Source organism: Branchiostoma lanceolatum, chromosome 8, assembly GCF_035083965.1.
Source record: "Branchiostoma lanceolatum isolate klBraLanc5 chromosome 8, klBraLanc5.hap2, whole genome shotgun sequence".
NCBI classification, from domain to species: Eukaryota; Metazoa; Chordata; class Leptocardii; order Amphioxiformes; family Branchiostomatidae; genus Branchiostoma; species Branchiostoma lanceolatum.
In genome coordinates, this window is record NC_089729.1 from 12,903,471 (window position 1) to 12,930,700 (window position 27,230).

At 37.1% G+C, this 27,230-nt stretch overlaps 1 protein-coding gene across 2 annotated transcripts; it reads left to right on the forward strand.

The window, feature by feature from the left end:
* The first annotated feature begins 672 nt into the window (after positions 1-672).
* On the forward strand, positions 673-26,268 carry LOC136439612 (mitochondrial uncoupling protein 4-like). 2 transcript variants are annotated; one of them, XM_066435060.1, is made up of 11 exons: positions 673-788; positions 1,881-1,994; positions 2,765-2,827; positions 5,271-5,355; positions 5,776-5,898; positions 8,830-8,942; positions 14,358-14,442; positions 18,605-18,697; positions 19,479-19,521; positions 20,585-20,644; positions 25,373-26,268. In XM_066435060.1, exons 1-11 carry the CDS (start codon positions 683-685, stop codon positions 25,442-25,444), a joined length of 957 nt encoding a protein of 318 aa, XP_066291157.1. In that variant the 5' UTR covers positions 673-682; the 3' UTR covers positions 25,445-26,268. The 2 variants fall into 2 exon arrangements, with proteins under 2 accessions (XP_066291157.1, XP_066291156.1); XM_066435059.1 differs by lacking the exons at positions 20,585-20,644; positions 25,373-26,268 and adding exons at positions 20,721-20,780; positions 24,105-24,470.
* The last annotated feature ends 962 nt before the right edge of the window (positions 26,269-27,230 follow it).

Consider the following 27,230-nt stretch of genomic DNA (forward strand, 5'->3'; position numbering starts at 1 on the left):
CTTTAAGACGCCTTAATTTTGCGACCGAATGGCACGAAATTTGTTATAGTTGTAACCAAGACCTATCTCTTTAGACGTGAGGATTCATTTTTTAGTATAAATCTTTTTCAAATATATGATTGATAGATTGCCATAGAATTCTGCGCAAAAAGTTACGACAATAGCCTTGAATTTGGTGAAAAAGTTACATTTTGGGCAAAGATTTTTATTTTTAAGGTCCTATAATATTCTTCAACTTGAAAAAATGTGCTGACAGGAATTTTGGATATATGATAATAGTTTATCGCAAGTAGAGCATCAGCAGATACCAATTTTGCAAATAAAATCCTAATTTGCATAATTAATGCAAAAGTGCCAGAATTCATCCAAGTGGAAAATGATAGGACTGACAATTTTGTGTCATGTCTAAGTTAAATAAAGATATTAATGACCAAGCATGCATTATGTAAATGTGTAAGTCATTTGCATAAACAGAATAGTTCATGGAGATATGAGGTCGCGGAACTCTTGTTATTAGTTGCATGTCTTTGTCAAATATTAGCCTTCTAGGGTTAGGTATCATGTCACAGAATAAGAGAGTTGAAGAATATCAATAGTTAAAGAATATCAATAGTTAAATTCTTCATAAAGTAACAAAAGTAGTCCCCCCCCTCCCAAGTAACCACGGTTGGTATGAGCCAAGATGGCGGCGTCCGAGAGAGGTCACCACCGTAACGTGCCAAGCTACGCCGACAGTTTCTGGTTTAAATACGTCTTGTCGGTCATTGCTGCGGGTGTAGCAGAGACAGGTAACGTTGCTAGTACGCCAGAAAAAAATACAAGCCTCTGAATCATGTAAGACGGGGAAACTGAGAGGGAGGGAGAAAGGGGGAGGGCGGTTGTCAAACTTTCCAGTTTCGAGGGGTGTGGCGGCTTTCTTGTTTTATTGATATACTGAGCAAACTATAAAACCTGTTTGAAATGTCAAACTATGGACTTAAACAAAGCCTCTTGCTTGATACACCATTGGCAAGATATTGATTTAGACAACAAGGCGTATACAGGTAGAAAGTGTGTTGTCGCCTTAGGGGTCATTGACCGCTAATGACCTTTTCCGAGTTTTCTCGACCTAACTTATATATCGGTGATGTAACGTTACAATACAGAAAGGGAACCATGTGATGATTCTAACCAATGTCACCCAATTATAACGTACATCATTTGGCTTTGAAGGGCCACCACTTTCTAAAGCCAAGAAATACAACCGATCAGAGCATATATAATCATGTAACGTTACTATACAGCATTTGATAATCTTGTGAAACACCTCATGATCCTGCAAACACTAACCCATATTGAATTATTCATATACATTTTTGTACTTGTGGGTAGGTTAATCATATTGTATCCCATTGTTTGTTATTGCATGTAAAGTTGTAGAAGACCTGACAAAAGTCGCTGTACTTTATGTTGTGTCAATAAAGATTGTTGTATAATATACATCTAATCCTTAGCCCAAGGAAGGTCCTCTGAATGGTGCAAAAATAAGAATTATTGACATTCCTGAGCAAGAATAATCAATTATTGAATGTATATATGATTAGTACTGATTCAAACAAATTCTTGTGCTTCTTGACTTCATCGCTTTTACTTTTAGCCTGGGCGCCATCAGATTACTATAGTAATAGCTATTAGGGCTCCTACACTCGCTACCCTGAATTAAATCTAGGGTAGCAACTAGCGAGAGTAGGAGCCTCGGTAGTAATCAGATGGTACCCAGGCTACATGGCTTTGTCCTGTCGATAAGACTTTTTTGCACTGTTGACAAGATCTTTCAATAGCCTCGGCTCTTGAGATTACCATAATTATGTACAATCATGTATATCTGTATTTGACTCCAGTGACATACCCACTAGACCTGACCAAGACCAGACTCCAGATTCAAGGGGAACTCTCCAAACAAGCTAAACAGAAGGTGCCTTACAGGGGAATGCTGCAAACAGCTCTCGGTGTAGGTAAGTACATGTATGTCATGCCTGGGCCACAGAAACGTTCCACACGGGTGCTCCGGACTGGGCAAGAACTTTTGTTATTATTAGGTTCTACTTTTATTGCACAGGCTTCCATAGAATATTTAGAATGCATTTTGAGTGAGCCGGTTGCACCGCTGTCGAATATTTGAATACCGGATTCGCAGGTTGGAATCGATGTTGTCACAATTTTTTTATTCGAGGACACAAAAAAACATCAACTTCTGACTCATTTGGCATTGATATGTGTGTTTCTACAAGTGGGTATGACATCAATGAAATACTGTAAATGCAGAAATGTTTGCGGTGGTTTTATGTATTTTATGTATATTTTTTCTGATACCGCCGCACACTTAAAACCACTGCGAACACATTTTCGCCCTAGCGCGAAATAAAAACCACACGAACTTAAACACATTTACAGTATAACATGGTGTATTCCGCATCACCCTTGGTCCCAGCCCTCTTGCAGGTTGCATCGCCCTACGGCCTACGACCCTCGAGCGATTTGACCCGCGGTCGGGCTGGTACCTCACGATCTGGTGATAGGGAATGAACCGTGTTGCATTCTATATGGGCTGGGATAACATTAAATACGAGTGTTCTGAACCATTCTATACTAGTATCTAATCGTATATTCAATCGTATGGCCCGGGCTTTGATGTCATATTGCATGGGCTTCCATTGAATGATTCGAGAATGTGCAACTTCTTTTCAGTGACTTTATTGTTACGTTCTTATATGTTACATGTCAGCTCGTGAGGAGGGCGCACTGAAGCTGTGGCAGGGACTCACGCCAGCTGTACAAAGACATGTTGGTAAGAACAACATCTCTTAAACCTTCTCCCTGCCGCCTAACTCTATAACCAATAGAGAATGGGGTACCAAACAGCTACTTCAGTGTCCTAAAGGTTAAACCGTGAAAAAAATGTTCTAAACTGCAAAGCAAGGTGGTATGATTATGAATCCATTATTTCAAGGAGAGACACATCTTAATATTCTTATATCAAGTGTGAAGTGATAAGATCAAAGTATTGCTTCTTTAGAAAAAGGCAATAAATATTGAGAGATTGTGATCTAGCAGAATTACAGATTCTACTGCTGGAGATTGCGATTTGAGTCTCTGTTGACAGAGATAGCAATCGGATGCTAGGATTAGTCGTAAGCTTCGAGTCAATCTGTTGATCTAACATGAATTGAAGTTGAAAAACTCTTTGAATACCTTTTAGATTTACAGACTACTGGCAGAATGGACGATTTTGTCAGATTGGAATCTCTACCGAAAAATCTACATAACAGCGGTTCTGAAGCTGACAGGTGTTTTTGATAGAAAGAGCTGGTCCTTAAGGCCAAATGTCAGCGGTAAATTGGAGGTGTTCTTTAGATTCTTAGTTAGAAACATTGCATACTTCAGGCTGTTTTCTACTTTAAAGAGAGAGGATGTTACTTTATCTGAAGGGTTTGCACTGAGAAATGGTAGCTTTAGGCTGTTAATGCTCTTTTAAGTAGGAATAAAGAGCCCCTTAAAGCAATGGTAATCTCTCACAACAGGGGATATATTTTGTCAATATTTTTCTGAATTTGAGAATTGAATTGAGCCCCCAAATGTATCCCAGGGTTTTTGTCCAGAAAAACATGAAGCACAGGTGTCGAGGTTGTATTGTGGTTTTAGTAAATCTTTGAGAGATCTTATAATATAGGCAATAATTCTTGCAGTCAGCGTGTGTGTTTGTGAATGTTCGTTTATTGAGTAAAACCCAGGTTATCTTGTATGTTGTATCTCCACTTACCCCACCACACATACGTTAACGTTGTACAGTATCAATCTCTGACTAAAAGCACTTTTAAATTATCAGATTTTGGTTAATTTCATATTCCCATAAGCTTGAAGCACTTAAATTTCATGGCAAATCTAGAGTTTGCGGTATATCTTTGAGTTTGCGGTTAAAACAACCATGATAATTATAGTAAGAGGTAATCAAGTCAAAAACAAAGATGGAGCATATATGCATGCCATGTGATGAATTTGTAAATAATCAGATTGAAAAGACAACTATGAACTTAAAAGATTACAAATTCCAAAATTCGCAGTTTACTCTGTTACTCAGTGTTAGCAAATACATGTAACACCCGTTGCGCCCTTGCTTTGACGCTTTCTTTAGTCATACTTAAAAGTGTTTGCAATAGCCTCAAACCACAATTTGTTACTTTGACTCTTTCAGATAGACATCGTCCGTTTCTGTTTGATATACAAAACAGCCAGAAGCTAAGCATATAATGTTTCCAAGCAAGGCCATGAAACTTTCTGAGGCCACATTTCTTTGAAGGGCCACCTTTTTTTAAAAACATTAAGCCGAACATTTATTGCCTTCAGGACTGGTATCATCGTATTGCCTTTTTGCCTATTAGCCATATACTATTATCTAGATGCTAGATGAAAAGAAGGTTTCTTTGACTTTCTGTATAATTGTAAAAGAATATGATTGAATGAAGGGTTATTGGGTTTCTTCTTCTTTAAGATGATCCCAAATCAATGACGGCACTGAGTTTTATGCCCATACCTACAATATACAATATACACTAAATTTACATTTAAAGAATAACATGCATTTAAGTAACAAGATAAGTCAGCAAATCAAACACTTGAGTGTAAGTCTATTCAGGTACAGTACCTGTGCATAGTGCTGTGTAGCTAAACCTATGTTCTGGTTTAGGTCCTGATTTAGATCCAGAGGTTCAGGTTAAGGTCCGGACTTATATGTCAAGCCCTTAGCCAATGGCATATGTATACATGTATGTGTGCTAGAAATATTTTTTTCCTGTTACATGTAAAATTGCATATTGGCATATATTTTACATGCAAGTTGAAAAGTATATGATATGCAAAATCATATACAGTCAGTAGTAAACACAAAAGTTTAGTTATAAACACAAAAACAGCAATATTTTCTAATTTTTCCACTGCAAATATCACAATCTAAGGAAGTTTTAAAACAAAATGGAGAGTTTGAGCCTGTTTCCAGACGTTTAGTTTTTTTGGGACTTGAACTGAAACGTTAGGTCCAGTACGGATCAGGCCCGGGGTCTAGGTACATGTGCACTACCTGTGCATTGATATTCTGGTATTTTGGATCTGTACCTGAATGATTTCTGCAGTACAGTTTATGTAAGTTGTGTACAGGTACATGTATGTACAATGTATAATACCGGATGTACTGATAATAATGTAAGTATAAAGCTTCTGTTCTTGTTTTGTCCCAGTTTATTCAGGCTGTCGTATGGGTGCGTATGAGTGGATAAGAGACAACGTACTGGGGAGAGAACCAGATGGGTCCTTTCCCGTATGGTGAGATATATTGTATTGTTAAACTTAAGTCATATCTGGGCTGGGATAATGTTCGATACTTGTGTTTTGGACCGGGTTATATTGTTTGGCATGGCACAGGCTTCGAAGTTGTGTTGCAATTAAGGGCTTCCATTGAATGATTTGAATGCGCTTCACGTGTGTCAAGTACATACACAAGTTTGATGGCCAGATTGGGACATTGAAATTTTTACAAAATGTTTTCAACTTCTGGCGCATTCGCTGTCAAAAAATTTGCTTTTATCTTGTTCTCTTGCTTGATACTTAAGAAAATGGCTAGAAACCAAGAAAATAAATTGGGGTGGCTCTAATTGGTTGACCTGGGCAATGGAAGTTGCCAGAAAGTGTTTATGAAGAAGTCTGCTTGACGAGTTGACTGATATGTTCCATTTCTCCAATCAGGAAGGCAGTTTGCGGCGGGCTCGTGGCTGGATCTCTGGGCCAATTTATTGCCAGCCCCACTGACCTAGTCAAGGTGCAGATGCAGATGGAAGGAAGGAGAATATTGGAGGGGAAACCGGCAAGGTACGACATCCTAATGCTTAGGTACCGATTGGAAAAAAGGGCCCCGCTGGGTAGTTCATAGGCTGTTTTTTGGCACCTTTGGGCATAACCACTATGTGGCCCCGTGGGACACCTTGCTGCTGCTGGGCTATTTTTGGGCCCGGCCGGGACCCTGAATCATTTTAACCCGGCCTTAAAATCAAGGCGGGAGCCAGTTACAAAAAGACGCCGAGCGGTAATTGTGCGATTACCGGGAGGTGCATGCAGTTAGATATAGATGTGTTACATATGTAGGTGTGACAGGTCATTCGGTGTAATATAACCAGGTTATGCGCTGCGTGCCTGCGAAGCTGGTGTGTTGCCCAGAAGGGCGAATATACCGGCTATATAGATACAGAAGCTGGTGTGTTACTCCGAAAGGTGGTTCCAGCTTACCAGTACAAAGTGCCAAAAGACTCAGATCTGAGTACTTAAGTTAGAGTGAATCATTGCTTGGGCTGTAGTGAAGTAGTTAGTATGACCCCTTTGTAAGGTCCATGTTGTGCATGAAAACCTTTTTGTTCAGTTTGAATTTTTAACATTTCAAGTAAGCTGAAAAAAGACTTATTTCATGACATCACTATATGTAGACCCTCAGAGAAACAAGCTGCAAAATTGAGTTTTGAACCTTTGTACTCATTGGGTAGATCTGGTTCCCACTGCCACCCCCACCCCCACAAAGCCTGGGTGTCTTCCATGTAGTCAAGTCATTTTGGCCTTAAGTCCAAAGCAAAACGCAGACGTACATCTGATGAAAAGCTCATGTCTTGGAGGGATAATTATAGTCAATGTCCTTTTTTCTCAGAAGTCGGTCATTATTCTTAATGGTCACCTTCCCGGACCCCAGGCCCTCAGTTATAGTGTTTTACGACTTGTTTCACAACAAGTCATTGGAAGTGATAACAAGACCACACTGGTTTGAACGCTGCATTATCTTATCTCACAGTTACAGGCGGCGATGTTAGTTGGCACCGGCTGAGGATGTAACGTTTATTTGTGTGGCCTTTTCGCTAGTTCCAGAATTCTTATCTAACTGCTCCCATGTCTTGGGGCTTACTGTAATTTAGTGTAAATTGCTGTGTTGTCAAGTTCATAGGTTTGTAGTGAGCTCTCACTGCAAACAATCATCACACAATTGTTCCCTTTTCCATTGTGTTACTACTACATGTACAGTAACCATAATTTAACTAAATTTTTTAGCTGTAATCTCAAAGATGATTACAAATTCATGATTTTCAACATGAATTGAAAATCTTGTAGCCTGGTATCCGCTTTGTTCACTCCTTCAATCTGTTACCTACAGAATAATCTATGTATGTGGTATTTTTAAAGATTGGCATTTCAATATTTTCTTGAAATATAAGCAAGAATTTTGATTGGCTCTGAGTCACATGGTCCATGTAATGGCATGGTAACAGGGTTTGAACCCACATTCATAAAGTATTTGATTCCTTAAATAATGCAGGACATACATTTAAATGGCGACAAGTGGTCTTAAACTTGAGTGGAAACAATCATTGGAGCAAACAAGAGCTACAATAGGATGGCTTTCAGACTAGACATGAAGTGATATGAACTTAAATGAACTTACAGTGTTAAGGATAAAGGGCTATAGTAGTGCTCTACAATATATAGCCTCTGGCTAGAGTTAGGGCACAACTAACTGTATGCCCACGCACAACTTAACAAGTATACATGTATGAATGAAAAGGAGATATATTATCTAGTAATACAAAAAAAGGTAGAAGAATATGCAAAGTACCCAAAAGGGCATTCGACCAGTTATTGTATGTTTCATTATACCAAAATTGCTACAAGCTACAGATTTAAAGCTGTTGGTATCGAACACTGACGCATGTTCACCCCAGCTCGCACTGTTAAAAGACATTCGTTTTCAGTGACAATTGGGCTAATTGGAACCATGAGCCCCTCTCACATGCTGGGAGCTATTAGTTTGACTGCAGCAATTAGCCGGTGTTCTAGCCGGGAGGAGTCATTATCGGGTGTCTACTGATCAGCTTGATGGTAGTACTGTAGAAGGGGTAATGTTTGCGGGATTCAATTTTACAGCAGGGAGAAAACAGAGGGTTTGCGGTGGTTTTAGGTACGCAGTTGAAACAAGCTGCAGGCAGGCAAAAGACAGAACAGGAATTTTTGCAGTTATGTTGTTTTATGTTCGCAGTGAAGATGTCACCGCAAAAACTGCAGACATGCAAAGATATCCCGTTTTGCAGTATCAGCGCCGTATAGATAGTAAAAGCTTTAGAAATGGGGTATTTTCAGGACACTTACACCAGAGCTATGGATGGATGTGTGGGTTTTTAATGTAAGGCTGCACCAATCTGATTTGTTGGTTCTCCGCTAAAGACAACAATAAATCAAAGATCTCATAGACTAAGTTCTACCTCTGTGTAATGTATTCAGTTTTTGTAAATATCTTGTTTTGTTCATTTATTTTTATTATTTATTTCTCACTCATGCTGTCTACTAAGTGTATTTTTCTCACTGTCATATGCAACAGACATGCATATACATGTAGAAGGGAACTGAAGACAGGAAAAAAGCCTATTTTGGAACCTTTGAATTAACTTCCTGTCAGTGTCCCTGTCTAACCTGTGGAAACCATGGACCTCTGTTCTGAAGCATCTTGTCATCTATGCTTTATTGTTATGCACGTTGAGATACATTGTATCATATACAATATGAACTGACTAGAATATCAAACTAATCCAAAATAAACCAATTAATTTCAAGATTGGTCTGTCATCATCCTAACATGTTTAGAGACAGACAGCCACCATCAGTGAAAAATTATGACTATATAACATATGAAGACAGTTATTTGAAAATTAATGACCTAGGCAGAAAATATACAACTTTCATTGACTGGCTGTTTTTGTTTTTCTGCTGCAGGGTACGCGGGACGTGGCACGCGTTTACGAAAATCTTGGCAGAGGGCGGAATCCGTGGTCTGTGGAAAGGCTGGGTACCAAACGTACAACGTGCAGCCCTGGTCAACATGGGAGGTGAGGCTGACTGGTTACTGTTTTCAAAAATTCGTGCCCCGTTGGTGTAGTGGTTAGTGACCCTGCTGCTTTCCATGTGGGTCACATTCTGTGTACTTAGAATATTGAGTTTCAAGATATTGTTTGGGTACAGAAGCCCAAAAGTGTGTTAATTAATAGGGGTTACCCAGTGTGATAGTGTATTGCCAATTACAAGTAGCGCCCCAAATGCATATTTCATACATAGAATATCTATATTGATAGTTCCAATGTGTTAGGAAAAATGAATTGGTGTGTGTAGGCCTAGTACATGTAGTTAACCGCTTACCAGAAACAAACACCTATACAGTACAAAAAACTTAGTCCTCCGACTAAATGATTGATTGAGGTATTAGAACATTTTCACCTACAAAATATCTCTATATGATGATGATGGCTGCTTCTTCGCTTCCGAAGATCACTGGGAAGGTTGTCCACCTCTGCAGGCTCTTCTGTGGCTGTGTAGCCCAATCCTCGACCTGCACACTCTGCTGCAGGCTGGGCATGTAAAGCCCTGTGTAGGTGGAGATTGGGCAGCAGCAGCTTTTCTGTGGCTTCTCTTCTCTGCAGCAGACTCTCTTCGAGCTGTTTCGAATCTTGAAACAGGAGTGCATCCCAGCGAGAGTATCTCTATATAGCAGCATGTTGACTGAACATATAAGGTCATGTTCATGTATGTAAGGACAATATCCTGCCTGTAGTTTTCAAACAGTTGACTTGTGTCGTAAAAGATGTTGTATGCAATGGGCGAAACTCTGATGCAACGTTGAACAAGCATCCAACTCCTGTTCATGTCTGATAAACACATTGCAACTGAGCCTCATGGACAAGTGTTAAATGGTGTCTAGTCGTTGCTGACAGTTGACTTTCAAATTATTATTGATTGATACAATAAATTCACCAGCCAGGCTGGTTGCTCAGATTCTTGCATATGAATATTACCTTCCGCTGATGTACTCTATATACCTGCTCTTTGGTTCCCCTTTATTTAAGTACTGTACATCCAAATGATTTTTTAAAGTTAGAAACATGTCATCTTATCTGTATACATGTCATTCCATTTGATATGATATTTTCTCTTTGAAAAAATCAGCTGCTCAAAGATTTCCATACTTTTGATGATGAAGTTTCTAGATCCATCAATAGAAATATCCAGCTGGTTTTGCTCAATATCTGAATCTAAAGGGTAGAAATTACGAGTAAAACAACTGCCTTTAAGGCAGCTGGTTATATCTACAATCAGCCCACATCTACAATGAAATAGCAGATGTTCCTTTTGTGGTAACTGCCAAAAATTAACAACAAAATATAAAAGATTTCCTTTCAGTTTTATGCTCCAACAAAAATCTAACATCAGGCATAAGCCCAACTTGTTTATATTCTGTTGAACATAAATTGAGAGAAGACTGCATTTCCAGTGCTTTGAGGTACCACTTATCTAATTTTAAGTGCAAGACTGAGGTCCACAAATAAAGTATACAGCAACAACATTGTGAGCTTTCCCCAAATGAAATGTCACATGAACAGAAACTTCATAAATCGTAACAAGCCTGTCTACATCCAAGACTGTGTACAAGAAAGCAAGATGTACTGCATTCTTAAATGTAGGATATTCCTGGAGATAAATTACAATCTATCTACTACATACCATTGAAGTAAACCTTTCCCTAAAGACATACTAATGAATTCCTTATGTACAATTTGACACTAAACATCAAGTGACCACTAGTTGATATCGTAGTTCTTGCCAAAGAGGATTTCAGAAGATTGATGAAGAGAATTAAGCACTAGCTACTGCTGTGTATTCTTTTGAACATGATTATAAATCAAGGTGCATTTCCAGTGCTTTAAGGAACCTTTTAACTAATTTCAAGTGCTACATTGTACTTCACAAATAAAAATATACTGCAACAATGTAAGATTTCCCCAAATGAAATGAAACATAAACGGAGACTTCATAAGTCGTAGTAAGCCTAATAGCATCTTCTCTACGCTTAAGACTGTGTACACGAAAGCAAGATATACTGCATACTTCAAAGTAAGATCAAATTATTTGAGATCAATGACGATCTATCTACTACATATCTTTGATGTATACCTTTCCCAAAAGACATAGTAAATTAATTCCTTATCAATGATTTGGGGCTCACATTAAACATTAAGCAAATAATATGCCAAAAATTGTTAAGAGTTATCATAGTTGTTGTCAAAGAGGATTTCAGAAGATGTATGTAGAGAATTAAGCACTAGCTACTGGTGCAGTTTTGTTGTTTGTTCTCTACTTTTGCCTTCATCCTTACTCACTTTGAAGTTAAAAGGGTGATTTTTCTTTTATTTCATGCTGTGAACTTTTCCTTTTGGGAATAATAAAGGTCTAATGCTACTAACCTTTTTCTTTTACGAGGATTACTTTGAACTAACGTAAAGAGTGATTTGTTTTCATAACTATCCTGTAAGTCTAATGCTACAATTCAAAGAAATTGTTGAAATTAGATACTAAATACATGTAGTGTCTTTGATGCTTTAAGTTTTTCTTTTATGTGGATTACATTGAACAAAGTTAAAAGGAGATTTTTTTCTATACCTCAAACCTTTCCCATTAATTAGTCTAATATAACAAAAGGAAGGTATTCAATTGGAATACTGTACATGTGTGCCTTTGGTTTTCCTGAACTTTTTGGGGGTGAATTACATTAAATCAACTTAAGGAGAGATCTGATTTGTTCCATCTTGCATGTTGTTTCTTCAAACAGTAACAGTCTAATACTACAAAAGAAGGTGTTAAATGAGATACTTTATTCTATTTCTTTGATTTTTTTGTTCTACTTCTTTTGCTTTTGTGTTGAGTACTTTAACCCAAATCAAAGGGTTGTCTTCTCTAATGTCCTTTAAATTCTGCTTCGATCAACGTACTAGTATATCATATTAAGCCATTTTGAATGGTGGTTTGTCTCAAACCTGCATCCTTCAAAATATTTCTTTAAGAAAGTTATAAATGTATATTAGTGTGATACAAAAGGCTGCATAATGTATCCTTGGCCAGAATTTTTTCCTGATTTGGACTTCTAGAGTGTAGATACATTTTGTATGTTGGCGTACCAGCCTGGCGAGCCCTATGTCTGCAGCTGCCATGCATCAGACACAAGTGCCTGCGAATGATTGATTGTACTCAGCAAAATGAACAGCTATTACTTTTTTTTTAATGCCTTTGGGTATTATTGCATTATCCAATGGATGTAACATGTATGTAGAAAGATTTTCATCTTTGGGTTACTTTTATCAGTGTGATTTCTTACATGTACATGTATAACTCTGCCCGTGAGGCTGAAATGTGAACTGATGTGCCCTGTTCTATCTGTTGACTGGTGGAAACTGACTACTAACGACTACTGCTGCATACGGGTGCTGCAAAAATCTTTTCGGTACAGCTACAAAACTCCGGAACATTGATGTACCAAATACTACTTTAATGTATAGCTTCACACTAAGTATATACGTTTGTACTTACTTGTGAAAACGTGTAAATCCTATCTTAAAGATGAACATTCAGCATTGAAAAAGGCAAAAAGTAATATTCCGTAGTGTTGAAATCAACACCATCTTAGATTTCACATTCTCTCACCATAGATGTTGAGAGAGCGAAATGCCCATGGTGCTGAAATGTGAGCTATTGTGCCCAATGCCATCTGTTGACTGTTGTAACTGTCGTGATTAGTGACCAGTAACACAGTTGTTATTTGAGCCTATGATACATGCCCAACATTCTAAAACTTGGTTGGGTCTTTTTATCATTATTTTGTGGTGGAAACTTTGATAGCTGTAGGTGTTACCATTAAGTTGGTGATGGTGTGTTATAAGTTTCCAGATTTGGGCAATGCCAGCAGAGGTGTACCACAAGGATTAGTTTAGGGTCCTTTCTTTTGTTTCTTGTGCACATCATCGAACTTGGTTTTGAAACACTCCTGATTGACAACGTTACTTTTCTGATTCAACATGTACATGATCTAACTTATCAAAAGTTAGAAAAACTGATGCCTTCAAGGCTCTAAAAACTTGAATCACCATCCTGTACCGCAAGTCTTCACAAAAATCCTATATTCCCTTTGTAACTCATTACTTAAAAATTTTCCCCCCTTGCTGCCTATTTGCTGTAATTTGAAATATTCTTCATTATCCTGGTATGTCCTTTACCTCTTACTTACTGTGAATCTCTAAATTTTTGCCATAGGTTTGTTTGCATGTTGACCTTACCCTAGTGAAATCTTGACACTGCAAATATACATTCCCTATGTATTGTTGCTATACTACAGGATACTTTCAACTGAATACTTAAAACACAGCAAAATCCTCTTTTCCCCTCTTCGCACGAAATTAAGTCCCCGCTAAAATCAACAGAGTTACAGTTTTTAAGTAACGGACCTTGTTATTTCTTGTGTAACACACACTTCCCATGAGATCCATTAGGGTTGCCTTGATGAAGTGCCTTTCCAAATTATGTATCTAAATCAGCAGATATACCCCTGAGGGTAATTTCTGCACAGATATGAGGATGCTGCCTGTAGCAAATGACTGTTATGAATAGATAACCCATGGCCCTAGTATTTTTCTTTCCTTTTCATATCTACATAGTTACCAGCCTTGGCATCCTTCATACTAAGGTAACTGCCAAAAATAGACATGAAACAACTTTTGAAAGTTTGTGATCTATTGATTTTTTCCGTTTGTATCTTTTGAGATTTATGAATGTGGCGTTATCATTTTCTTTAGTGTATAGCACATGTCTGAAGACCATGTATACTTCTTTTGGAAAGGAATATTTCAATATAAAATGATGAATTCATATTTTTGCAATATGTATCTGTCATGGAAGATTAGATTAGACTATGATAGATGATGCCTGTATTAATTTGAATACTATTAGGAGGGAATATTATTTCTTTTGCAGCTAAAGATTTTAGACGCTTTAAATTTGACAGCGGTCTGTATCCTATAGAGACAAATGTTATCAACGAGCTCATTTACTGTAAATCCATTTAAATTTGTAGTGGTTTAATGTTCAGGGTTTTAACTTGAAACCACTGCAAAAATACTTTTCTATCTTCTGACCCCCTACCACTGCACACAATCCTTTTTATCCCTACCACAAAATGAAAAAGCTACAAGCTTAAATGCATTTACTGTAACTATTTCAAATGATGTGTAACTCATTGAACCATAGAAAGTAAAGTATGATCATATTTAACATCACAAACTGTCAAAGACAAATATTTCAAGAAAGGCCATGCATACATTTGCATATGAGAGGATTCTAGCAATTTTACTTCTACACACTCAGTGATTTCAATTCTCATATTCACCACACATTATGTCAAGCTCTTCCTTTTTGTATGTTTTCAGACCTTGCGACTTATGACTCAGCCAAGAGATTCATCCTCGGACATTCCTCTTTATCTGATGGACCAATCGTGCATTCTCTTTCAAGGTGAGGACTGCCTTTTTTTACATTTCATTATCACAAACTCCTTCTTATTGGTGACCAAAGAAGCACAGTCAAGACTGCCCAAGACGACCACTCAGGGGACTGATAAAATCTAGTCTATGTGGACAGGTGGTCACTTTTACAGACAGGGTTCTTAATGTTTGTGTCAATGTCGGAAGAATTATCTATGGGACCAACAATAAGTGGCCACATTGGCTAGGTGGTCCTTACATATATGTAGAGGTCTATTGTACAGGTTTGACTGCACAACCTCAACCAGATTTTGCCAGGTCATGAACATGCCCACCTGCTAGCTGTAATTTGCAGAAGTCAGAGTAACTTATTGTCCTTTAGGGATGACAACAGCAGTAAACAGAATATGTGTATTTTTTTGTATGTCATGCAAAGAAACTATGCTTGTTAGAAAATCTCAAATTAAAGACGATGATTATTTGAAAGCCCTTACAATAGTTTAATCTTTTTCCAGTGCTAAATATCCAATTTAGCTAATTTTTCATCTTTGTTGTAGAAATTGTACCTTTTTATTGAAAAAGCATGTAATTTTCAATTTGAGTGTAGTTTCATGTGGGCACTGTAGTTTGTACAGGTACATTGACATTCTGTATTCTGGACCTGATTATATTTCCATCGTATCTACCAGTAACTACCATGCATCAGTCTCCAGGACCTGTCCCTCGAGCTCTGTCTCATTATGGAATTTTGCTTGTTGGGGCGGACAAAAAGTTCGCCCCGGCCGTCTAAAAGATCTGAACTTAATGACATGAAATTGATGAAAATGTATTTTCGTAAGTCTTAAAATGATGGATCTACCAATAAAATCAAGAACATGGACTCCCAAATAATGATTGTGACAGAAGAAAATTTACAGTCAGAGACAGCCCTAATCAGTGGACACAGGCCTATTGCCAACACTTGCATTTTGGCAACTAGTCTTTTAAAATGAAAGAGCTGAATCTAACTCTTTCCAATTTGACTTTGGTTCCACCAATTTATTCTCATGGCCATTGCAGGCAATTTACCCAAATTGCAAGGAAAATTGTGGCACCCTGGTAAAATGGTGTATATTATGTTTTATTTAGTATCTTCCTCTGCCAACCCTACAGTGTAGTTGTTAAAGAGAAAAGGTTGACCTATTTGTCATTCTACGGTTGGAAGAGCCTTTTTTGCTGTTTTATAAAAAGTGGGCTAATGTCTTATATCAGTGAAACTTTTCTTAACAATGCAAGACATAGTAGTCAAGAATGGTAAATTGTGAAGCCGGCATACGGTAAATCTTCAAATGTTTGCGGCAGTTTAATTTTCCTCGGTTTTTGCCATGACGCCTCCACCTTGACACCGCAAATATGCGTCTCGATTGTATTACTACTGTACTACATTAGGGTAATTAATAATCTAAGACGAAAACTTTTTTTCCCTTACATTGCAAAATCATGTCCCTGCAAAAAAAGATGAATTTACAGTATCTAAATTGTAGGTGTGGCATTATCAAATTGAATATAAGTCTTGAAATTAAAATGTGTAGCTGCAGTAGAATGGTGAAAAGGCAACAATCATATTCATATTAATAAAAATTTGGATGTGAATTTTATATGAGTGAGCCAATCTCCCTAAACGTGCAAGGTTACATGTATAGGTTCACACTGAATATTAACAACTTAGTTATAGACAGTTTTTCAGAATTAATAAAACATTTCTAGGGTTCTACACTCAGCACTACATCATGCAACACTGCAATACAATTTGGAGTAGAGCACATACAAAAATATGTGACTCTTTGTATTATTGTATATAAACTTTATATGTGAATGTACTATGAAATATTTATATATTGCTTGCAGCAAGTAAGTAAGGTTTGCAAAAGAATGGCATCAAATTTTATGTCCCAACCATATTACATAGTAAAGCGAACATAACATTTTTATCCCTGTGGCGGCCTCCATTGTATGCCAGTCATCAAAAGTAATACATTATATATGTATAACTTTAATATAAAGTTTCTGCTAACATTCAAGGTCCATTATATATTATCTTTGGCTATTGCCTGTAGCTAGAAAACAAGACAGTGTAAACTCTTGCTGCACTCAAATTTTGCGGCAGGGTGAAAATCCAGAGTTTGCAGTTGCATGCAGTATGTTTGAGTTTGTAACACTATGGAAGATGACAGAACAAATGAGTCCCTAACCAAAGCTTGGTACTCATTTTCCCTAGTCCTGAGTTGAGTGAGGAAATTGGTATTTTTCCCAAGGGCGCAACATGGGGCTTGCTTGGGATTCTAACCCATAACAAAATTTTAGTTTCCAAGTCAACAACAGTAACCACAAGTCCTCCTTGTCACTTGAATTACAAAACGTTACTGCAGAATGTTATGGTTGTTAATAATAAAGAACAACAACATTTTTTCCTTGAGCCACTGTGATGTGTTAGGCCATTTATTATTGCACTCTTTCCAAATGGATATCCCTGCAAATTGGCCAACTTTTTCAACGTTATACAGTTATGCGGTTTGAACAGACAAGAGGGACTGATTTTACACTCCAGTGCTTACAACTTGCCCAAGCAAATTTGATAACATTGCCTCTGGTAGTCTTCAAAGGCTACATAAACATTGTCCAAGGACACAGAAAGGTCTTTTCCGTTGTCTAATGAAAAAGCTATGAACTTGAACTAAGTTGATTTAGGTGCTGCTGAGACCTTGGGGTGGTTGCCCTTTGATCAATGGAGTCTCACCAAGGTCAATTTTACAGATCTTCAGTTACAGTGCAGTCACATTCGTCGTAGGTCATCAAACGATTTTGATGTAGAATTTTCAAGTTGTGACAGAACTAACCGCCGACAAGGATCTAAGACAGCCTTTTTCGTAACAAGACAGTGGAATTTTTAAGGACACAGCATGATTATCCCATGAGTGCCCTCGGTTTGCGTATGACTGTTATATATGTAGTGTCATTAGAAAAAGGCTAAACTTTACATCACCACTATATATTGTTACAGCATGTAATACATGATAGTGATTGTATGATGTACATGTATGTGACTGGGCACTTAGAAAGACTATCAGAATGCTTGAATCATTCATTTGGATGATTGAGCATCTAGAAATTTCCAGAAAATAATGGATTTTGTTTTTATAAAAGCTGAAAGTGTTCATGCATGAAAAGGTATAATATCTGAAACTTAAATCAGAGAATCACTTTTTTGTGTACATGTTATGTGCTTTGAATCAATTTACTTCTGCAGGAACTTGATTTTGCTATAGAAGGGGAAATGAGCTTTTGGAAATGTTTTATGTTTGCAGTTTGAACAATTCTGTAGTCCGTTCAAACATGCACATTCACAGTGTCTTGAATTCACCGTGGAAATCTCACCTTGAAAATAGACCATCGCAAACTTTACAAGATTTACAGTTTTTGTGCAGGAAAAGGTTATATAAATGAGCCCCCATGTAAAGTTCAATAGATAATGAACCCACTTCGGAATTCTAAGTTTAAGAAGAAAAGCACTAACGTTACCTGACTCAGATTCATGCCGCACCAATCCAATCCAATTAAAGCCTTAGTCGTTACTCCTAGCTTATTATATATACAAGTCTAACGATTTATCCTTTGATCTTTCCACAATGTGACACTGACAAATGTTCACTCTCTCAGAAATTAACACTTCTATAAATCATATTTTGTAATTGGGAATTGACGATGACTACATTTTATTGGAATTAATAGTATCAAGGAGATAAGTTTAGTGAGTTGGTAAGACACGACAGTCCAGGTGGCACGAATGCAGGGCTGTGTCCAGGATCCCTCTTTCTGTCCTGTATCTGTATCTGTCTAGCCGGTATAACCGCCCTTTGGCGTAACACACCAGTCCTGGGACGGAAATTTGCTTGTTGTGAGAGACAGAAATGTCACCCTCTATTGAACAAAAATCTGAACTTCATCACAAAAAGCTAATGAAAATGTAATGTCATAAGGGTACAATGACAAATTTAACAACAAAAATCCCAAACAAATGAGTCTGTCGGACGGAACAAAATCAAAGCTAGCTGGATACAGCCATGCATAGACAGTAATGCAATCCCACTGTTTGGCCGTATGGATCGAATTGTGCGGATCTGTGGGTTATAAATTAATGTGGTCCTCTCCTGCAGTGCCTGTTCAGGGATCGTGGCAGCTTCCTTAGGGACTCCAGCGGATGTGGTGAAAACTAGGATAATGAACCAACCTACAGACAGCATGGGCAGGTGAGGTAGAAGGGTGTACATACATATATATACCACCCACACCCACACGCACATACACATACACATACACTGTACATACATTCATGCACATTCATACACACACATAATCATCCACTTATAGCCATACACACATGCAAACACACAAAGTCACACACATGCACACATATACACACATGCCCCACTCCCCACACACATTTGCATGCATAAAAACACAGTCACACACATAATCATCCATGCATGAATGAACACACACACATACGCACACACACATACACACCCACACACATACACACACACACTCACACACACTATACTACTGTCTACATTCAAATTAAAAGAAACTGTTGTTAATTCAAGTTGTTACTTCGGCACCAAGGACAGGTATGAGCACAAACAATACCTTTCCTTTACACCACTTATGCTAAACTCCTGAAGGGGAGTTGCTGTCAAGCAGGAACTTAGCATTTCTTATCAATGGCTTCAGCTTTTTTAAAGTGCCTGTTTATGTGACTTGAATTCTTTATGCTTTTGGTTGAATAGCCATATATATAAATGGTATACTCTTAGTTGTTTTGTCAACTACATGTATGATCCAGGACAGTATATTTCTGTTATGTCTATCTGACTTGGCAATTGCAAGGCTTTAAAGTTTACGTTGGATATTCTTTTGTGTATGCAGAATTCCTGTAAAAACTGAATTAAGGGATCTGAAGATGTACTATAATTCTATATCTGGTTTCATGACTATTCTATGATGATAACCTTCTATGTTGTGTTTCAGGGGAACGTTGTATAGTTCATCCATAGACTGCCTGGTCAAAACGGTGAGCTGTGGTGAAGTTACCAACATCATAGAACACCTAAGACCACAACAATCTATTTGCTTGGTTGAAGTATATTGTCAAGCAATAAAACATGATGAAAACACAGGTTCTTGGAGAACTTTACTTTTATTTTAATTTTCATGTTTAGCTTTCTTTTCAAAAGTGTTTATTACACACAAAAAGAATTTTCTGATTATATTCAACAATGATATATTATTAATTATATTTTATCAACCGTCTCAATTGCGCTAAATATACTGTTAGATTATTCCTGTTATGGAACACATCGGATCATCCAAACATTTGAAGTCTTCAAGCTCAATATTTCTGCTGTCAAGTAATTAGATTTTAAGTTGAATACTGAGCAATGATGTTACAGTGATTCAAATAGTTCATTAAAAATATACCTTTTACAACCTGTAAGAGAAAATATTGTAATTGCATGTATATTTTATCATATATGCACCATGCTATATTGTAATAAACATGATGATTAAGCACTGCTTTCTTCTCAATCATCTTGAAGTAGAGGAATACAGTCTAAGGCCTCTGTTCCAATGTAGCATTAGGTGTTCCACAAGGAATGATCTTTGGACCATTGTTCTTCCACTTCTAGCTATCTTTCTGTTTTATATATTTACATGAATGTATGTTTGAAGTCCTGAAGCAACCTTCCTGTCAATACTTGCCGTTCCTCTCCATGTCGGTGCTCACAATAATATTGCCTATTGCTTCTGTATCTGTATCTGCACAGCCAGTTATATAAATGTCCTTGCAGCCAGTTATATAACTGTCCTTGGCGTAACACAGCAACTTAAAAAATTCTGCCAAATCAATGTAATTGTATTCTGAAAAGAAACAAATATTGTCTTTCTTTTTGCTTGACCTATGAATAAAGGAATTACAAAAAAATTACACTGATTTCAGCTAGGAGTATTTGGTTCAAGAATCGATACAATCACTGACATCAAACCAATCAGCACTTTGATGACCAATCACTGCCAGCTTAAAAGAAATTCGGTAATGTCTGAGAAAAGAAATCTGGTTTTATTCCCAAATTTAGGTCAGACGTGAAGGATTCCTGGCTTTATACAAAGGCTTCGTGCCCATATGGGGGAGACTGGTGAGTGTTGACTTCCTTGCTTGTCAGGCCAGTGCCACGTGTTGTGACTTGAACATGTTGTGTTGTCGTTCCGCAGGTCAGGAAAGAAGGTGTCATGGCACTGTATAAGGGCTTCATCCCAATATGGTCAAGAATGGTGAGTCCCATCCTTTTTTTAATGATATTATATTGCATTGTTATTCTGTAAAAAGTTGTAACTGTAATTTCCAACACAAAAATTGAACATATATTACACCAAATTTTCGACTGTACAACACCAGTCTTGGTCAATGAGCAATCCACCGCTGAGATGACGTCACGTTATGCAGATAAGACACGTGACTCGGTGATCAATGGATCATAAGTTGCAAAGAGTCTGTGGTGCCCCCGTCTCTCTTATTGGTCTATATTGCATTGTTATATTGTTGTGTATCTTGTTTCTGTATTTTGGATAGGATTTGAAGTTCCGGAAGAGTAAAGTAAATCTTGATAAACTGTCTTTAACTACTTTTATGTTCATGGGGCTTTAATTTTGCATTTGGAAGCTAGTCGTGGGGTTTTGCAGTTTAGATCTCTTGGTTAAGATGCTGATCACATCCAAGCGTTAAAAGAAATATTTATCAACCAATAGATAAAGCAGCCATATCATCATTCTTTCTTTGTCCAGTACCATCTTAGTACACTGTTTTCTTTATCAAAAATTACTTAATTTCTTAGTGTAAGTCACAATCCGTTATTCTATCATTTGGTAAAAAAACTCAGAAAGACAGCACAAGATAGAACAATAATAGTGAATCCTTTCCCCAACCTAATACATGTAATAGGGATGAGGAATATAACTTAGCCAATCCCAGTCTGGCAGTTGGTCAATGTTCTTATCATGATTTATCATGTACAATGTACAATATTTCATATGACAGAACTGGTGTGTACCCCACCATTTAACAAGACACTTGGTAATTGTAGTTGCAGTTTGCAAGCCAACTGCGTGACTTGTAAGATTGATGAAGAATCATACCAGTTATAACGAGACCTGAGTTGAATCATAAGACAAGTAACTCAGACAGTATGTCATTCATCATCTGATGCTCATACTAATCACTTTGTGTACTGTAAACCTTGTTTTTTTTTGTGCTGATTTTGCAGTGACCTCCCCACTACAAAATCATGACACAGTGAATATGTTCTTCTATTGTATCAACTTAAAGACTGTGCTACAAAATTGTTTCAATCATGAATTAGACCACAACAAAAGCCTCCTTTCTCCTACTGCAAAAAAAAGAAGTTTACAGTGCTATACATCAGTTAGCTTATGCCTTAAGCGATATACCTGTGGGTTTAATCAGAACTTCCCCAATGTTGAGATCAGTCTAAGCCATTACAATCATGAATTATTAAAGACTACTCCAATTTTATCTCTTATTGGTCAGAATTTTCCACAACATTGCCAAACTGTTGCCAAAAATTATTAAAACTGTCTTCTTTGCTTTTTATCCTCTTTGAATTTGTCCAAGTTGATATTAGAGAAAAATTCTATGTGCAAATATAGGCCTCTTACCATTTGCCTGGTGTCTGGTAAAGATGAAAAACTTGCATTGACTAATTTCACTCCATGAAACTGTGTTATATGAGTGTTGAAGGTACAAAATTTCATCTTAGACTCTGTTTTCATGTTGCTCATTAATCTTTGACCTTTTTATGTAATCTGAGAAGCAACGAATCAGATCATTGTTGTGGTCTTTTTAGGGGAAAAATCCTGTAAATTGAAAAAACAACTAAAGAAAAAAATTTCTTGTATCTTACCAGTCAAAACCTTGCCTTAGAAATGTCTCAAAATATATATTTTTTTTAAATTTAGATATTATTGTTAGTTTGAACGAAATACTTGACTAGGTCTTACTTCGGTAATTGCAGTAACATGTATTAAGTATTACACAATGTACCTGTATTTTATTGCTTGAAGTCAGAGTACAGTTTAGATTGTTGACAATGTGATTGGGAAGGCTATAAGCCTCCCCCTAATCCGTTTCTGGTGATTTCTCCTTAATCTCCAAAGACGATTTCCTCCAGGATTAGAAATCAGCTCAAAGATGGCATTTTAACGAGCCCACCCTGAGGAATAGATCTGAAAATACTTGTCATGTAAGCCACAATCATCATCAGTGATTGGGAACTCTTGAAAAGGCTTCAAGTCTTAACTAGAGCAGGAAACTTAATTTTGCAAGATGGAAGTTTAACAGATGAGAAGACGTGAATCTGTTTCTTAAGTTAGATTGCAAAATGGGTCATTACATGTTGAATTCATAGCTACACAATCTGACAGTCTATCAAGGGTGCTGTCTTGTATGCACTAGTTGGTGCGTTGAAAATGAAAAATGTTTTTGAGTCCGGTCCAACTTAATAAGTCGACAAGAGAGTATGATGACGAATTACATGGATACTGAGATATCCTTTAGGATTTGGAGTACTTAACTATGTTCTTGTATAATATATAATATATATGCATTGTCAGCTTTTAATCTGAATGTTTGTCATAAAGTTCCTGAAACGAATATGATATATTACTTGGTTAAGTCTTAGATCAAGTACTTGGTAAAGTCTTAGGTTGAGTAACACTAAAGGGCACATTAAATTTGATTCCAAGGTTCTTGGATTTGCCTAATATTTATTCTTATTTTAGATTTTTTAAAAACTAGACTATTTATGAAGTGATTGATTAACTTTACTTTTATGATGTGAATCAACCCCTAAGTGCATATATTTTGGCACCAATGTTGATTTAGATGTTAAAGACATAACGTTACATGTACATCTTTTCTGACAATGTAGTACTAGTACAGGACATGGACCTATTAGTAAGATTTGAACATGAATAATTCAACTAGTACGTGTACATAAAATTGTATCAGATATATTTAGTATCTACAGTAAGACTACAGTATCTACAGGATTGTTCTTATAGGGAAAAAATGTATACACACACTGGCCGGGCCCTCCCCAATCATATCTTGTTTGACTAGTATATCATTTTCATTTCTAAAAATTCTATTTTTTTGAGATTTACCACATTTGTGGAACGATTCACAAAACAGGTGGCTCTCACACTTTCAAGATGTCAACTCAGGAACAAAGTGTAAGATTTGAACCACACACACACACACTGGGACAGACCCCTTCTCTTTTTGATAAGTGTACGTGGTGGGTTCTTGAACATGCTTGAGGTGTGGCCTCTCTCAAACACGGGACCTCTAGCTTTACATGTTATTCAAGAGGATGTCCCTAAACCTAAGCTATGTACTCTTCTTACCTGAGTGGATTGAGGAAATACATGCATAAAGGTTTTTCCAAAGAGCACAGCACTGAGGTCCCACCAGGGTGGAATGTACATGCAGTTGTCACAAATCTTACAAATGTATATTGTATATGCTTAAGTCAACAGGTATTTGTGCTAAAGAAATTGTTTGTTTTATTTCTCCTGCAGGCCCCCTGGTCACTGACCTTCTGGTTGACGTATGAGCAGGTCCGGCGGTTGTCAGGGACAACGTCCTTCTGATGATTGACACCTATCCATCAGAGTCATGTGACCAGCTGACTCTGTGTTGACTGATGTCGACACACATCTACCTCTAGAACTAATCAACTACAATCCTGTATTTCAGAAATTCATTGACAGCCATATTTGAACTGGCTAGAATTTTATTACCATGTTTCTAAAAGTGGCAGTTTTCATGATTGTGATGATCTTGTTCAATCATTGATAATGTTTACGGTATCATAAAAAATCGTAACTTCCACATTAATGAGAAGCAAATCAATTTGAAATTGAATAAAGTTGTATCAAGTCAAACTGTCCTTTTCAAATGCATTCCTGTTCTACTTTTCTTGTCCTTCAAGTGGTGCAATGGTTCATGTAATGAATATTTGTTTCATGGAAGTCTTTCAGTCAACGAAGATATTGTCAGAATGTGAGCACTTCCCTGATAGGAAATTGGTTGCAATTATTCAAAGACTGGCCATCCCAACTGTGCATTGTGTTTATGTACCCTATGTACAATGTGTCTGTACAATGTACAATTTGAACGTACAGCACTCAAGGCAGCAATTTGTACCCGACAAATTTGAAGTTCAAACAGAATCATTCCATTTTTGTTAAGGTTTCCTCCTTGACTAAACTGGCATTTTGACTTGTCATCGGGTTCTCATTAATAGATTAAGAAAGAATTGTTACTGTAACAGTACTTGTACTGAATATTGATAGCTGGGTATGAAAGAATTGTTAACTTGGTGATTCTTTTGGTCCATATAGATGATGTCATCAGATTTTATTGCCTACTATCGTTTTTTCTATGAGAAAGTGCAGCAATTTGGTACATAGAACTACAATGAAACTATGTTTTCCATGTGCATAATGATGAAAGCAACTAAAGTACATTCACACACTTTGATATCTACAAATTGTCGGTATTCATTAGAAAAAAATTGTTTTCGCCTAAGGTCTCACCAAAAATTTTAGAAGAAAAAATATAATGAAAACAAGGCTGGCCCAGCCTTCTGTTTTCATGATTTTTTTTTTGTTTTTCTAAAAATTTCTTTTTTGGAAAATAAAAATCTGTTAACCAAGAAATTAAATTGGTGTGGCCTAATTCAACAAAAAAACTTTTCCTGCTTTCTTTGTTGTCTTAGAAGCACAGTTTTGTATAAGTAAGAATGTGGTTGTTTCCACTAACATATCTCCTTGTGTCACCACAGGCCCCGTGGTACATAGTGTTCTGGATGTCGTATGAGAAGTTACTACAGGCAGCAGGCTCACGGTCATTTTGATGACTTCTCATCAAGTATAAACTTTGATATCACTGAATGTACGTTTGTGTATCTCTAACAATATGGTTGTACCAGTAACAGCATTCATCTGTCAATATTCTATTTGTATGATTGTATATACGTGGGGGGGATTTTTAACCTTTAGCAGACTTCAGTAGCCATTTGGCACCCCGTTCTCCATTGGTTATAGAGTTTGGCGGCAGGGAGAAGGTTAAATTTAGTCACTTATTTCACCATTAGAGCTTTATTTGAGGGCTAGTCAGATTAACATCCGTAGTAAGGTGTAAGGTTTAAATGTAAATCAAGGCTTAATTTAGCTTGATATTTGTTCTTAGTCATTCTTTAAACATTAAACCAGGGTTTTTCCCAGCTTAATATTTAATACAGTAATCTCAGCAAACCCATTCTTGCCTCCTGGATTGATTTGACCTAATTTGACCCAATCTTTTTTTCAAATCAGACACAGTAATTTTGTCTGTCAAGATGACAAAATGACCATAATTTTTTACTTTGATAAGCAAAAGATTATGCATCAAATGACAGAATGAATGATACTGGGGGAAATCCTGCATCATAGGTTTCCTATTACTTTGAAAAAGCTGGTTGATCAACTGACATGGAATGTACGTACATTGCACCAGTGTATGATATTGTATTGTTGTATGCGTATATATATATATATATAGGTAGAGATTGCAATCTGGCAGTCTTGCTGATCTCCATCAGAGTCTCTGTCGACAGAGACTCCGATCATGACCTCTACCAGAAGAATCAGTCTTGATTAGAGTCTGTAGATTTCATGATATTCGGTTGCCTGTCAGAACCTTTCTGAAGACTCTGAGAACTTTTCATGTCACTTGAGATCAATGAATCGACTTGAAACTCAGGATTTATAAATGGGAGTCCACCCTAACACATTCCTACATGTAGCACCCTGATTGGAGTCTCTGGAGTACTGGCAACAATTCTCCCAGATTGCAATCTCTTCACAAACATATATGTTGTTAGTGCAATATCTGCTTCATGTTGAAGACTTGAGTAGTACATGATGTCACATCGGACTGTAATACTCAGGGGGGAAGATCCAAGATCTGTCTGTATATTGGAAGGTTGTTATTACCCTTAAAGGCACCCAAGGCATTTTATGAGGCTTGAAAACTGGAAATATTCTAGTTGCTGTAATTTTTATGAAATTGACATTTAATGCCACTGTTTAAGGATTTGCGGATTTCCTATCAAAAGTGCTCAAAAGCGGTACAAAAATAAGCTACATGGTGATCTTTTAGTTTCACGTGCCTAGTGTAAGTAGGCCGATAACATAGCCCCGCCCACCTCCGTCAAAACGTAAAAATGCAAAATTGAAACATGAAAATGCAAATATTCGACGGACATGCAGTCACTCTCTCATTGGTCGAACCGCTAATTGTGATGGACAGTCGGAATCAGTCTATTAGGGCTTGGATTTTCTATCAGTTTTCTCACCACACAACGACATCGTATCTTTGCTCCTTTAATGTCGATTTGTAATGGTATAGTGATATTGAAACTTACTATGTGTAGGAATGACTAGAAATTGGAGTTTTTTTATTCAAGTTCCAAGCCTCATAAAATGCTCTGGATGCCTTTAAAACTAGGAACATAAAGCTGTATTTTGTGGAAAATAGTTTGAAATATTCCTTGTTCTTACAAGGACATCTGGAAAACGATGAAATGTGTCACAAATGTATAATAGATTCAGAATGTATGATTGTATGAAAACAATCTTTAGAATGTTGTCTCTTGTAGT

Bases quoted from the DNA above. Each gene is read 5' to 3' on its own strand.
- LOC136439612 (XM_066435060.1), top strand. From the start codon at position 683: ATGGCGGCGTCCGAGAGAGGTCACCACCGTAACGTGCCAAGCTACGCC. The intron at 5,356-5,775 runs GTGAGATATATT...TTCTCCAATCAG, and splicing joins GATGGGTCCTTTCCCGTATG to GAAGGCAGTTTGCGGCGGGC. The intron at 19,522-20,584 runs GTGAGCTGTGGT...TCCCAAATTTAG, and splicing joins TAGACTGCCTGGTCAAAACG to GTCAGACGTGAAGGATTCCT.